This window comes from Helianthus annuus, chromosome 15 (genome assembly GCF_002127325.2).
Source record: "Helianthus annuus cultivar XRQ/B chromosome 15, HanXRQr2.0-SUNRISE, whole genome shotgun sequence".
NCBI lineage: Eukaryota > Viridiplantae > Streptophyta > Magnoliopsida > Asterales > Asteraceae > Helianthus > Helianthus annuus.
This window is the reverse complement of record NC_035447.2, coordinates 2,777,188-2,790,513: the sequence shown is the minus strand read 5'-3', so window position 1 is coordinate 2,790,513 and position 13,326 is coordinate 2,777,188. Positions and strand designations below refer to the sequence as shown.

General features: G+C 33.3%; 1 protein-coding gene across 1 annotated transcript; it reads left to right on the top strand.

Annotated features, from left to right (window-relative positions):
- Positions 1-5,278: 5,278 nt before the first annotated feature.
- LOC110910058 (transcription factor MYB12) lies at positions 5,279-11,671 on the top strand. The gene is made up of 3 exons (XM_022154779.2): positions 5,279-5,450; positions 5,548-5,677; positions 10,895-11,671. The coding sequence occupies exons 1-3, from the start codon at positions 5,318-5,320 to the stop codon at positions 11,523-11,525; spliced, it is 894 nt and encodes a 297-aa protein (XP_022010471.1). The 5' UTR covers positions 5,279-5,317; the 3' UTR covers positions 11,526-11,671.
- The last annotated feature ends 1,655 nt before the right edge of the window (positions 11,672-13,326 follow it).

Here is a 13,326-nt window from a genome sequence, read left to right as displayed (position 1 = left end):
TCGGCGCCCAACATGAAGATGTCACAACGCCATATTTCTACGTCAACTCCGTATGGTCTAAAAGAGGTTATATAAGGTTCTTTAATTAATGTTTTGAAAGCATAACAACACCGGTTTGTTTGGGAGAAAAGAATAAACATAAAAAAACCAACCAATCAATATAAAGCAAATGAGACAAAGAGGATGAAATTGAAAGCAAAACTGGTAGAAGATCATCATGTTTGTTACTCCTTTTTTGTTCAACATAATTTTGAGACTATGACACGGGATCAACCTTCACAATTGTCGGTTCTAACACTTAATCCGGATTTAAATGTATTTTCTTTAGTTCATTTAATGATGACTTATTGATTATAGGTATTTATATCTAATGATGACGAATTATACAAGTATTTTCCCATATTCGATAGGAAAATGTTGTAAGCATGGAAGTATTTTTTTCAAATAAATAATTCTCATATTATAATAATCGATATTGGTTTACGGTACCGAGACACGCTACAACAATTGAAAGATAAAACACAAAGAACAAACTCGTATCATATCAAAAAGTATATATACACGTGTCCATTTCGTTAGGGAAAAAATTAAGCACTAAACACCCGTATGTGAACGCGCGTTCAGTTTGGTTTATCTTTTTTTTTTAAATTAAATTATAATGTATTCACTTAAATATAAGCTAAAACAATAACCTCAAAAAATCAATCAAGTTAAACAAATTTAATGAAACGAGTCGGGTCAAATATAATATGTTTTCATTATATGGCTTAAATTTTATAAAACAAAGGTCTTTTCCGTAAAAAAATTTTATAAAACATAGAGTAGAATAAATTTATACAAGTTGAAAACCTTTATAAATATTTGAATTTGATTAGTGGAATCTTTTATAAGAAGAAAAACCCAACATATTTAAAAACCACGAGTGTGGTTAAAATGGATAAAACTAATATAATTATAGTCTAAGAAAAGATCTATCTCACCTTTGAAATTACACAAGTAAATCTTCCATACTCTTATAAATCCTTACAAGAAGAGTAGTAAGAACATGTGTATGTGTAGTGGTAATGTGTTATAATGCCCTCATCATGGGGCATTATCCGACACGTGGCGTCCTAGTCAGCGATGGGGCATTATAGCAAAAGTGGCGTAGTGGGAATAATGCCTGATAATGTCCCTTCCAATCATTAAACAAAAAAAAAAATTAAAAGCAAAGAGATGAATGTGATTGGCTAGTCAAAGTTGCATTGGGTTCTCCAAAAGTTGTCAGACACATGTGCCAAAGTGATTGGTTAAAGAAGCATGTGCAGTACTCTCTCTCTCTCTACTCAGCGCTATTATTAAAACGCCAAACTTCATTTTTTTGATTTTTTTTAAATAACGCCCCATGTAATGGTAGTGGGGGCGTTTTGGGGCGTTATTTTTCAATTTTTTTTTTAAATCACGCCCCACTACGGGTAGTCTAAGGGTTAAAAAAGGACATATTTCCTAAACGGTAAAACTTAGTGATTTTATAATGAAATGGCTGAAGAGTGTGATCTTAGACATAGGGACGAGCATACGGGATTTGGCATCGATACCGAATTTCCCGTATTTGGCAAATTTCGGTACCAATATTTTCAGCACCGGTATCACAAGCTCGGTGTATGGTACTCCCCTCCTCATTTTTTGCCGTATTGCATAAGCGTCTAAAGTAGGGATGCTTTCAGGTAAATGGGGAAGGTTAAGGTTCAAGTCTCAGGTGGGTTCGAAACATAAATCTTTTGAATTATCGTAATCTGTACAACAACATCCACCACACCCTGTAATTCGTACAAATAGCAAACCTATCAAAGCTTACCTCTATCCCTCGTGATAGAAAGACTACTTCAGGGGAGACATGGGTTGCCTTTATGGTGTGTGAGGAGGACCACCGCACGGTGCCGTTGATTTTGGGGGGGGGGGGGGGCACGTTTTTTTTTAAAAAAAAAATCCTATGTATATATATGTGTGTGTGTGTGTTAATTTTTTAAATAGTATACACATATCAATTCCAATATAGGTCCATTTATAAAACAATTTTATGGTTTAGAAGTTAGTCCGTTGCCATTAGGTTTATTGAACCCATTTTTATGGTTTAAATAGTAATTGCATTGTTTATCGTTAAGACATAAGGGCATATTTTTTCAAGCTCGAATATAGTACATGAATTCTCTGAAACGCCCCTGATAATAGACCCTTGATTCCAAACAAAACAACATACAAAAATCTAGTATTTTGTAAATGTTTCAATCTATAAGGGTGAGAGGGGCACTCCCCTCTTAGGGAAATCCCCTCTCTTACGCACACCCAATCAGGTTATGCCACGTCAACTCCCCTCTTAAACTCCCCTCACACCCCAATTTGATGGCGGCACTCCTCTCTTAGGGGACTTGCTTTTTATTTTTTATTTTGTTTTTTTATTTGTTGTAATTATGCATGTTTATAAATTAAAAAAAATATTAATAAAAATTAAATAAAATTTAATAAAAGACATTTCATTAAATTAAAAATAAAAATTACATTCAAACTAGAAAAACAAAAATTACATTCAAACTAGAAAAATATAAAAACAAACTACTCGTCGTCGGAACTCACTTCAATGTGAGGTAGATCTAAACGTCTGAGATGCTCAACGAGATCGTGTTTTAGTCTCCAATGCGTTTCTTCATCAATGAGCTCGCTATAAGCTGTATCATCGAACATGGGTTCGACTGGAGGATCTTGAATGTGTACCGGTGCTATCGCCCTTCCGTCGTCTTTTATAATCATGTTATGTAAAATAATGCACGTATACACGATGGACCTTATCTTTTTCACCGTTTTGGAACGCATTGGACGATTTAGTATTCCCCACTTCGCCTTTAACACACCAAACGCCCGTTCCACATCTTTTCTTGTGGCCTTGTGTTGCCTCTTGAACTTTTTTTCATTCGGGATGTGAGGATATGGAAAAGACTTCACCAAAACGGACCAGCTAGGGTAGATCCCATCAGTAAGATAATACCCGCGTTTGTATAAGTGGTCGTTCACCTGAAATGGACAATTTGGCGCCGTTCCGTTTCGTTGAGTAAGAAATAACGGAGATTGTTGCAACACGTTGATGTCGTTTTGTGTACACGCCGGGCCACAAAAAGCATGTCAAATCCACAAATCTTGAGACGCCACCGCCTCTAACATAACCGTCGGGTATTGATGATCGCCCCTCATATATTGTCCACGCAATTCTGTGGGGCACATTCTCCAGACGAAGTGTGTACAATCCAGACTACCCAACATACCAGGTAGGTGATGTCTCTCCTCATGAGCCTGATACAATAGCGCAACGTCGTGGCTCGTTGGTCTACGTAAGAATTCACCGGCATACATTGTACAGACCGTCTCGCAGAAATATTCAAGGCACTCACGAGATGTCCTTTCAGCCATATTTAAATACTCGTCGTTTTCGTCTGGTGGGTTACCGGTTGCAAGTTGTTTAATCGCAGAAGTAACCTTTTGCAACGGCGTGAAACTTTTCTTCATTCTCCCGTCCAAGCCCTCTTGAAACCACTCGTTATTCGCTTCCACGTCACTAACAATTTTTAGGAACAAAGACTTGGATATACGAAACCTCTGACGAAAAATATCGGCATTAAATTTTGGATTTTCGACAAAATAATCGGCCATGAGTGTTTCATGGCCTCCCACATGATCTCGACGGACAATTTTTTTTTTACTAGACGATGCCGTGTCTAGTAGCTCCGCTTGTTGGATGAGATTTTGGAAGAAAATTAAACTACCATCGCTTGACGATGAATCTTCATCGTCGGGAAAGTCGGGTAGGGGAGAAAAAAACGGGAACTTGGAATTCATTTTGTGTTGTATTTGATAGATTTTTAGAGTGAGTTTGAGAATGGGTGTGGTAAAAAATTAGATTAAGTTGGTTATTTATATTGTTAAAATTGATTTTTTTTTTAAATGACCGTTGCCCAACGTATACATCATCGATCCTTGTGCTTCTTGTGCGGTGACTCCTCCCCGATCCCCCTCCCCGATTTGCCTCACCGCAGGGATGGCGGCGGTGTTTCCGCTAGGGGAATTGGGTCACCGATCCCCTCCCCGCTGGTGCCCCGTATACCCTAAGTTGTTTGTATTTATGACCTAGATTTTGAAATTTGATATGATGTAAAGCCGTAAAGGTGTAGTGCCATATTTATGGTAATAGTTTAATTTGAGGAACTCAATATCGGTTTGTTTGTACACATATTTATAGTAATTCTAGTTTAATTTGAGGAAACTCAAAATCTGTTTGTACAGATATTTCTAGTACTAGTTGCTACACAAACACCAAAATTAAAAATACTTCAAATTTGATTGAATATGTTAAGGTAGATCATACTCGTGCATGTCTCCTACCCAATAAATAAATAAGTAAAAAAAAAAAAAAAAAACAACTTTTTATTATATATCAGAAAATCTCAACCTGTTAATACATCATTTAGTCGACCAAGGATCAACGAACCCGGCCCCTACTCCTCTTGTACATTTTTTTATAAAATATTATATGTTCTGTCTATTCTAACTAATTTTATTAAATAACTATTTGACCCGTTACAAATAATAATAACACGATTGATATATTTTAATACTAATCTGTTGGATAAAACCCTAAAAATATGTCGGATGAAATTACAAAACACCCCTTTCAGATTAGGGTTTAACACTACAGAAACATTCCTTTAATTTGTGATGGATTATTGACGGAATTTATCGAAGGATCACGATAACTTTTGTATGATCATCCAGAGTGGTTGTTTCCGACAAAACCATTTACGACAGCATATCGACATACACATTTTTATCATAATAAAAGCACGAATTGACCCGTTTATAGTCAAAAGATTAATTTAACCAATAAAAACCCTTTTTTTAATAAAATTACAAAAACACCCCTCTCAAGTTAGGGTTTAAGGATATCAAAGTTGATTAATTGACTTGTACTTTCAATAGTTAAATAAATAAAAAAAAATTAACGTACGTGGGAAGTGGATGCCCCGTCACTAGCCCTAGATACTCAATAAGCCACGACAAATTTAGTCGTCACAAGTACAATATTAATCGTGGCAAAGTATTACACCACACACACAAACACACTTGTTACATCACTCTCTTTTCTTTTCATTTATTACATATTTACATCTTTCAAGTTGCAAACACATAGATATATGTATTAATTCCTTAAACTACCTATGTACTATAAATATCAAACCGTCCCCCAAACTATATTGTACGTACACAAGTCATATAACATTTTTCTTTGAATATGGGAAGGACCCCGTGTTGCGAAAAAGTTGGGTTGAAGAGAGGAAGGTGGACCGCTGAAGAAGACGCGATACTTAGTGACTACATTCAGGCTCATGGCGAAGGCTCGTGGAGATCTTTACCAAAAAATGCTGGTACGTTTATGTGTATATAGATTGCATATATAGTTTTACTACCATTTCGCATTTAACATGTACCTATATGATATACGATATATTTGGTATTATATAGGATTAATGAGATGCGGAAAGAGTTGCAGATTGAGATGGATTAACTACTTAAGATCGGATTTGAGAAGAGGTAATATATCTAAGGAAGAGGAAAATATCATAGCCTATCTCCATGCATCTATAGGTAACAGGTTTGTACTCATTTATCTCCTATCTACATGCATTTTTTAAATATGTTAACCTATCCCGACATTTCACTCTACTACAAAAATGGGTATTAGCGACTGAGAGTACGCATGGTCCGACCAAATGTACCTACTACCTAGGAATCTAGGATTACTGATTACAAGATATCTGTAACTAGGGTTTCAGTTGTTCGCTTTGTATAATCTCGTCAACATAAAAAAGAGAAAAAAAAAAAACGCATTTTTGTCGTGTACATAGTTCGATCACCTCAAGATCGATAAATAATCACGCGTAAAATGGTGATGCTATTATATTTATTTGCTTCTCAAACTTTATAGCATTTTGTCAAACAATGTGACATATAGGTCGCATTTGTTAAGGTCACACCTCTTCATGTCACTTTATGGACCCGTGATAAAATATATTGACAAAGTGTCACAGAAACTTTATTTCAAATTATAAAGTGATGTCACCAAACTTTATTTCAATACATAGAGTGATGAAGCATTGTGTATAACTTTAATAGCCATAAATACAAACTTTGAATTAGCAAATAATCAATAATGTGAAATTAAAAGTAAAAATAACTAGTATAATAGACACATGTGCGTTGTTTTGCGCAAACCATTAGAATAATTAACGTACTGTAAACTTTATAATCAAAACGTTTAAGTAAACCCCCGACGTTAACCGTAAATAATGAAATTTATAAAAGATGATACTTTGAAAGTTGTAAAAAAAGAGATTTATATTGTGATTGGTTATTCAATTTTAATGTTTATTAATTATTAATGGTGAGTAAATGAGTGATGAAATTTGTAAGCTAGTGAAAGAAGTGATGTGGAAAAAGCACTATGTGAAGTAGATGGCATTACAAATCATTAGGAAGTGCATTAGAAGTTTGTATAAAATTGAATACTAGTTTAGTGAGTTTGAGAAAAATTGATAATTAATATAGAGTAAATTTCTTTTTGAAAATACGATCCAACCATCGATCTGGTTTGTGGATTCAACTGGTGGGTCAAATAAAGGTGGTTTAAGAGTATATAAGTAGGTTGTGTAATTGGTTCCTGGTCTGGTGGACCTGAATCTAAATACGAAGGTTATTTCTTGTGTTTGTCTTTGTTATTTTATTTTTCAATTATTTTTTCAAACCATTATTCGTTCCTCCGTTACAAAATATACATAAAAAATATCTTTCAAGAATGATTTTCATGTTTTTCATGGAGAAGTATATATGTACCAAAAAAAACCCTAAAATTTCAAATCATTATACACCAACTTGTTTAACGTAATACGGTATTCAAAGAACCTTGACATGCACTGACGTGATTTATATAAATATAAATACTAATGAGATCAAATAATAAGAAAAACGATGAATTACTTAAGTTTCCAGCGGTTTGATGGCTCTATATATTCAGCTATATAGTGTTTTGTTGTTCAAAAAAGATACTTATGTTGAAGGAACATTCGGAGACACAGGTGTTTTTACTTTTTAGAGCCTATAGATCATGACGTCGATCATATCAACAACATAGATCGTTACTTCATATGTACGACATGGATTATAGATCATGACTTTATACCTACAACATAGACTATAATGTTATTTGAAATCAATCAAACCGCGCATACTAAGCAAGCTGACCAATTTAAGATCCAAACAGTTCATTTCAGATAATTCGGAACATGGAACTGGCTATGAAAACCGAACCGATTGTTTAACTTTTATTATTTTTATATTTTTCTCCAATTCTAGAATATGTAGATTTTTATGTATCTATATAATCAACAACATAAATTAAACCGTTGTTGAAACTTAAGAACCGGGCGTTATACTTGTTTTATTTATGTATTTTTCCAGTTTATTTATGTGTTATATTCATGAAGCATATTTATGATTTGACATTTAAAAAATATTAAGTTAAACAGTTAAGTTGATGAGTCTCAATTGTTATGTTCATAAGTAAGACATTTTGCATAGACTTTACGCCCATGCATTTTAATGTAATTTAATGCATGTTTTTTAAGGTCCTGTTTGTCGAAAATGACACCTCATCTGTTATTGTAATATTAAAATTTAAAATTAAATCGAACTAGAAGGTGCGTACGTCACAAGAAAAACTGAAAGGAACCAAGAATATTCTATTATTTCATCTATTACTAATAAAAGTTAGAGTAAATTTCTGTTTTCGTCCCTGAGGTTTGTCCATTTTAACTAGTTTAGTCTAAAAACGTAATTTATAACAAAACCATCCCTAAGGTTTGCATTTCTTAACGCTTTTCATCCCTTAGGTTCGCATTTCTTATCGATTTCCATCCTAAGAATTAATTGAAAAAGCACCCCTAGGGATGAAAAGCGTTAAGAAATGCAAACTTCAGGGATGGATTTGTTATAAATTAGATTTTTGGACTAAACTAGTTAAAATTGACAAACCTCATGGACGAAAACAGAAATTTACTCTAAAAGTTATTATACTAAACCGACTTTTTTGTATATAATAAAAAGTTAGAAAAATATTTTTTTATAAACAATAAAATAGCTATAAATAAATTTTCTATACCAAATAAATAAGTAACTAGTTGCGTCACGTTGTGAGCACAAGATTCATTTTCCTGTCTATCTTATTTCATTCTTCTTCTTAGTCTAAGAAATTAAACTATGATACAATCACATTATTAGTTAGTTATACGTGATTCTAGTCGTATCTTATCTTGAAATATTTTGTATAATTCATAAATCTTCATCACTAACTACTTTATATATATATATATATATATATATATATATATATATATATATATATATATATATATATATATATATATATATATATATATATATATATATATATATATATATATATATATATATATATATATATATAGGGGAATACTAGACAGAAAACCCTTAAATTCTTAGGAAACTCTGGAAACTCAAATCTCCCTCCATTTTTACCCAACCTCCGACATTTTTTTTTTTTGAAAAAAATAACACATGTAATATACATGTTTTAAAGTGTTTTGGGCAAAAAAAAAAAAAAAAACAAAAAAGCGCCGAAGGGATTTTTTTAAAAAAATAAACAAATTTCAGCAATGTCCGGTTGCCTAACATGTGTTAGACAAAAATGCTGAAAGTTGCTGAAATTTGTTTTTTAAAAAAAAAAAAAAACCCTTCGGCGCTTTTTTGATTTTTTTGGCCCAAAACTCTTAAAAACATTTATATTACATGTGTTATTTTTTTCAAAAAAAAAAAGTCGGGAGCTTTGAGTTTTCCGGGTTTCTTAAATATTTAGGGTTTTCTATATAGCCCAACCATATATATATATATATATATATATATATGGGAAGAATGTATAGAAAACCCACTTTAATTTAGAAAACCCGGGAAACTCAAAGCTTCCGATGTTTTTTTTTTCTTGAAAAAATTTACACATGTTATATACATGTTTTTAAGGATTTTGGGCAAAAAAAATCAAAAAAGCGCCGAGTAGATATTTAAAAAAAAAATAAACAAGTTTTGGTGTAACACATGTTACATTCATCTGACATATTTGTAACATGTGTTACACCAAAACTTGTTTATTTTTTTTTTAAATATCTACTCGACGCTTTTTTGATTTTTTTTTTTGCCTAAAACCCTTAAAAACATGTATATAACATGTGTAAATTTTTTCAAGAAAAAAAAACATTGGGAGCTTTGAGTTTCCCGGGTTTTCTAAATTAAAGTGGGTTTTCTATAGATATTTACATTATATATATATATATATATATATATATATATATATATATATATGTGTGTATATAAACCTATGTAATACATGGGTTTCGAGCATAGTTTTTTTTATATAAAGTATAAAGAAGGGTGCCCTTTTCTATCACGGCCCCCGACCCGGTTTGATCCGGTCCAGGAGATGCGGGACAGAAATCCGTGGTATTTATTATGACAACGGAAGTTTTAACATGATCGTTTAAAAACTTGAAATGCCCGATTTATTTTATTTCACAATTCGGGATAAAACCCCTAATTTACAATAAGGGAATTTCACCGAGAAACCCCTGGTTTACAAAACATGTTTATTTATTTTATTAAGCCACTACTTCAAGCTTGTTAGTGCTCCACAACACTTTTCCTTAATTCACAGCAGATCACCTGAAACATGTTTTAAAAAGGTTTTATCAACAAGAAATACTGGCGAGTCATTCAAGTTACACAAAACGACACATTGTTACAATGCTTCTATCAACCAATTACCCCAAATCGGTATTTGTCACTCGACTGTATCTGTGACTATGGTCAGATCACCCATTGGCTAACTCGTTGTCCAATGGTGACGGGAAACAAGTTATGTATACAAAACCCCACATACCGGCAGTAATTGAAGATTACAAAAACTTAATCCCTGTAATTATAACTTTAAAACCAAACATGATTTTGAAAGCAAATTTGATAAAAAGAGAATGACTCACATTGCAGATTTATACGGGCTGAGTTTAGCCTACTGTTAAGCCTGATAACCTAATTCAAATAACAATGTACACGAAAACTAGGTTAGTAACTAATACAGCATTTACGATAACTCACGAGATACAACCCTCACAACGAATAACAAAGTGCCATACTAAACATCCATCGAATTTACGATGAATGACAAAGTATAACCCTAATGCGGGCAGCACTTAAACATCCATTGGATAGTTTCAATCGATCGGATATTGAATCATTGCAGTGATCGAGTTATTACCCTGTTTGTCGTGGCAGCGTTTCGTGTTCGTGTGTGTTTTGTAGTATTTGGACGATATCTCAGTGCCTGAATCGAATTTGTACGTCGAACCAACGCAGAATTGCAAGTGCCAACCTCCCCTATTTATACTGGAAAAAGGGCGCCCTCGCGTGGCGCGAGGGGTGCTACCCTACCATAGGGTAGCCCCGTGTGTTTGTAGGCTTGCTGAGTTGGTCGTTCGCTTAAATTCAATATACACGTAAAACTATTTAGATATTACCGACTAGGGTTTACCCCCCCTGAGTTTTAGGGGACCTGATCCTGATTTCGATTGTTCAGAAAATTTTAGGGTTATGCAGGATCACTTGGGGGTCTCAATTAGGGTTTCCTATTGGACAAATAAAATAATAATTAATAGTTTTGGTGAGAGTTGTTACACTACTATAGTTACAAATATATTTGGTCTGATTATGAAAACATTGGTTATTTTGTCAGGTGGTCTCAAATAGCCGCCCACTTGCCCGGGCGAACAGACAACGAAGTCAAGAACTACTGGAACTCACACCTAAGTCGGAAAATCATCCCATCAAGACGACCGTCGAATCCACCGAACATAACCATCCTGACGAACGTTAACAAACGCAAAGGCAGAACCAGCCGGTCCGCCATGAAGATCAACAAGACTTATAGACAATCAACTATTCCTAACCCTAAAGTGGCTGCACCACATGAACAACATACAACAAAACAAACCAATGTAAACCCATGTGCCACTAGTTATGAAGATGAGATGCTTAGCTTTATTAACATTTTGGAGCCAGAAATGTTAACTATGGCTACGGATGGTGGCTCCATGGGTAGTGTGGCAAATGAGCCCGCGACAAGTGTGGTTAACGAAGGAAAAGATGGTGTGAAAGCGGTTACTGAGCAAGTGGAGGTTGGTGGTACAAGCTCATCAAATGCAGATTCATTTGATGATTGGAACTGGGATTGGGATTTTGATGTTGAAGATTGTGTGTTAGGGTTAGGGGGTGAAGAAGATGACACCATGTTGTCATGGCCATGGGAGAACACTACAATAGATGATGACAAATTTCTAGGGGTAGATGCATGGTTTCAGTCTTAATTAATCAATTCATTATCATTTTAGTTTACTAGTAACTTAATTATGCCTGTATATCTACATAGAATAAGATAAACTTCATTACAGAACACTAATTATTGTCAAAACAAAAAGAAAAACTCTAAATCACTAAATCTTACATTTGTAACATTTTCATTTATTTTTTAGGTTTTTAGAATTAAAAAATGTGTGACTCTTTTTGTTCTGCGTATTCTCACAATATTTAGTGTTCTGCATAAAACTTTCTCCTACATGTCTACATATATGTATGTATATACATATATACATATATATATATATATATATATATATATATATATATATATATATATATATATATATATAGGCCGGTTATCATACAAATAACCTAATCATACATTATGTACGCTTCATCCACAACCGTCAGATCATTTTACTTAAACAGCGTGTTTTACTATTAAATTTATCAAATTAAAATTAATAAAAAGAAGCCGCCAAGGTTAAAATCGTCAAATGCGAGATCAAAACCCCTGATAATCAGCAAACAAAACCTCAAAAATCATAACGTAAGATTCTAAATCAAAACCGAAATCGAAATTATAACAATTAATCAAAAATCGATCGATTCCTATTCACCAAATCCTTCTGTGAAATGAACTTCTGATGAATTTAGAAATTCAGAACTGAAACAAATCGATGGACTGACTATCGAAGAAGATGATGCAGGGTGCGATATCATGTGCGAATTCATGGACAATGCAAATGCGATTTCAATAAAAAGAAGAATTCTTTGAAATTTCATATCGTGAGCGAATTCATGACAATGCACATGCGATTTCAGTAAAAAGTTAAGTATTTTTCGAAATTTCATATAGTGTGTAAATTCATGATAATGCACATGCGATTTCAGTAAAAAGTTAAGTATTCTTTGAAATTTCATATAGTGTGCGATTTCATGCTTTTACACATGCGATATCAGAAAAAAAGATAATTATATTTAGGTTTCTTAAAGTTTGCGAATTTGTTTCCGATTCAAATGCAATTTTGAATAAAAACACTGCAAAATACTTTAAAATTACTTTGTCCTAAAAATGAAAAAGAAAACAAATTACGAATCTTAAAAACAAAAAATAGTAGTATTTTATATAAAAAAACTTAATTTATTACCGATGTGACTGTAATTTGGCATGTAATGATCAATTTTACAATAAATGCTACTGAACTTACCACCCTACCTATATAATAAATTTACTATATTAATATAAAAAACCTAGATATAACTACCTTCCATATTAAGACATAGAAGACAAAAAAAACACACACACAATAACACAGACCAACAAAAATGGCATCTGAAGATTTAGAAAAAATCAAAAACATTGCAATCAAAGAGCTACTGTCAACTTGCACGTTGACAGAAATAAGCACTGATGTCACCTCTTCTTATCTGGTTCTTGATGTGCAGGGCAAAATTCTTGAACAAATCAAGAAAAATCAAGTAGTATGGGAAAAGCTACTTCAAGAACCACCATCAAGCTTCAGAGACAAAGCTTTGGATCACATAAAAGAGCAATCTCGAGCTGATGACTTAGCCTTCTCTTTCCTGACAGATGCTCTGAACACTGTGAAGGAGAAGATGGAGTTCAGCTCTTCTGAACGTGACAAAATATTTGCTTCAAGTAACTAAAATCTCTTTCTAATCGTTTTGTGGTTGTGATTGTGTTAGACAATAACTATTATTATATTTTGGGTACATGTTTTGAACACATATTATGTTTGCTTATAATATTAAATCGCATGAACGATATAGCCATCATTGTCACAG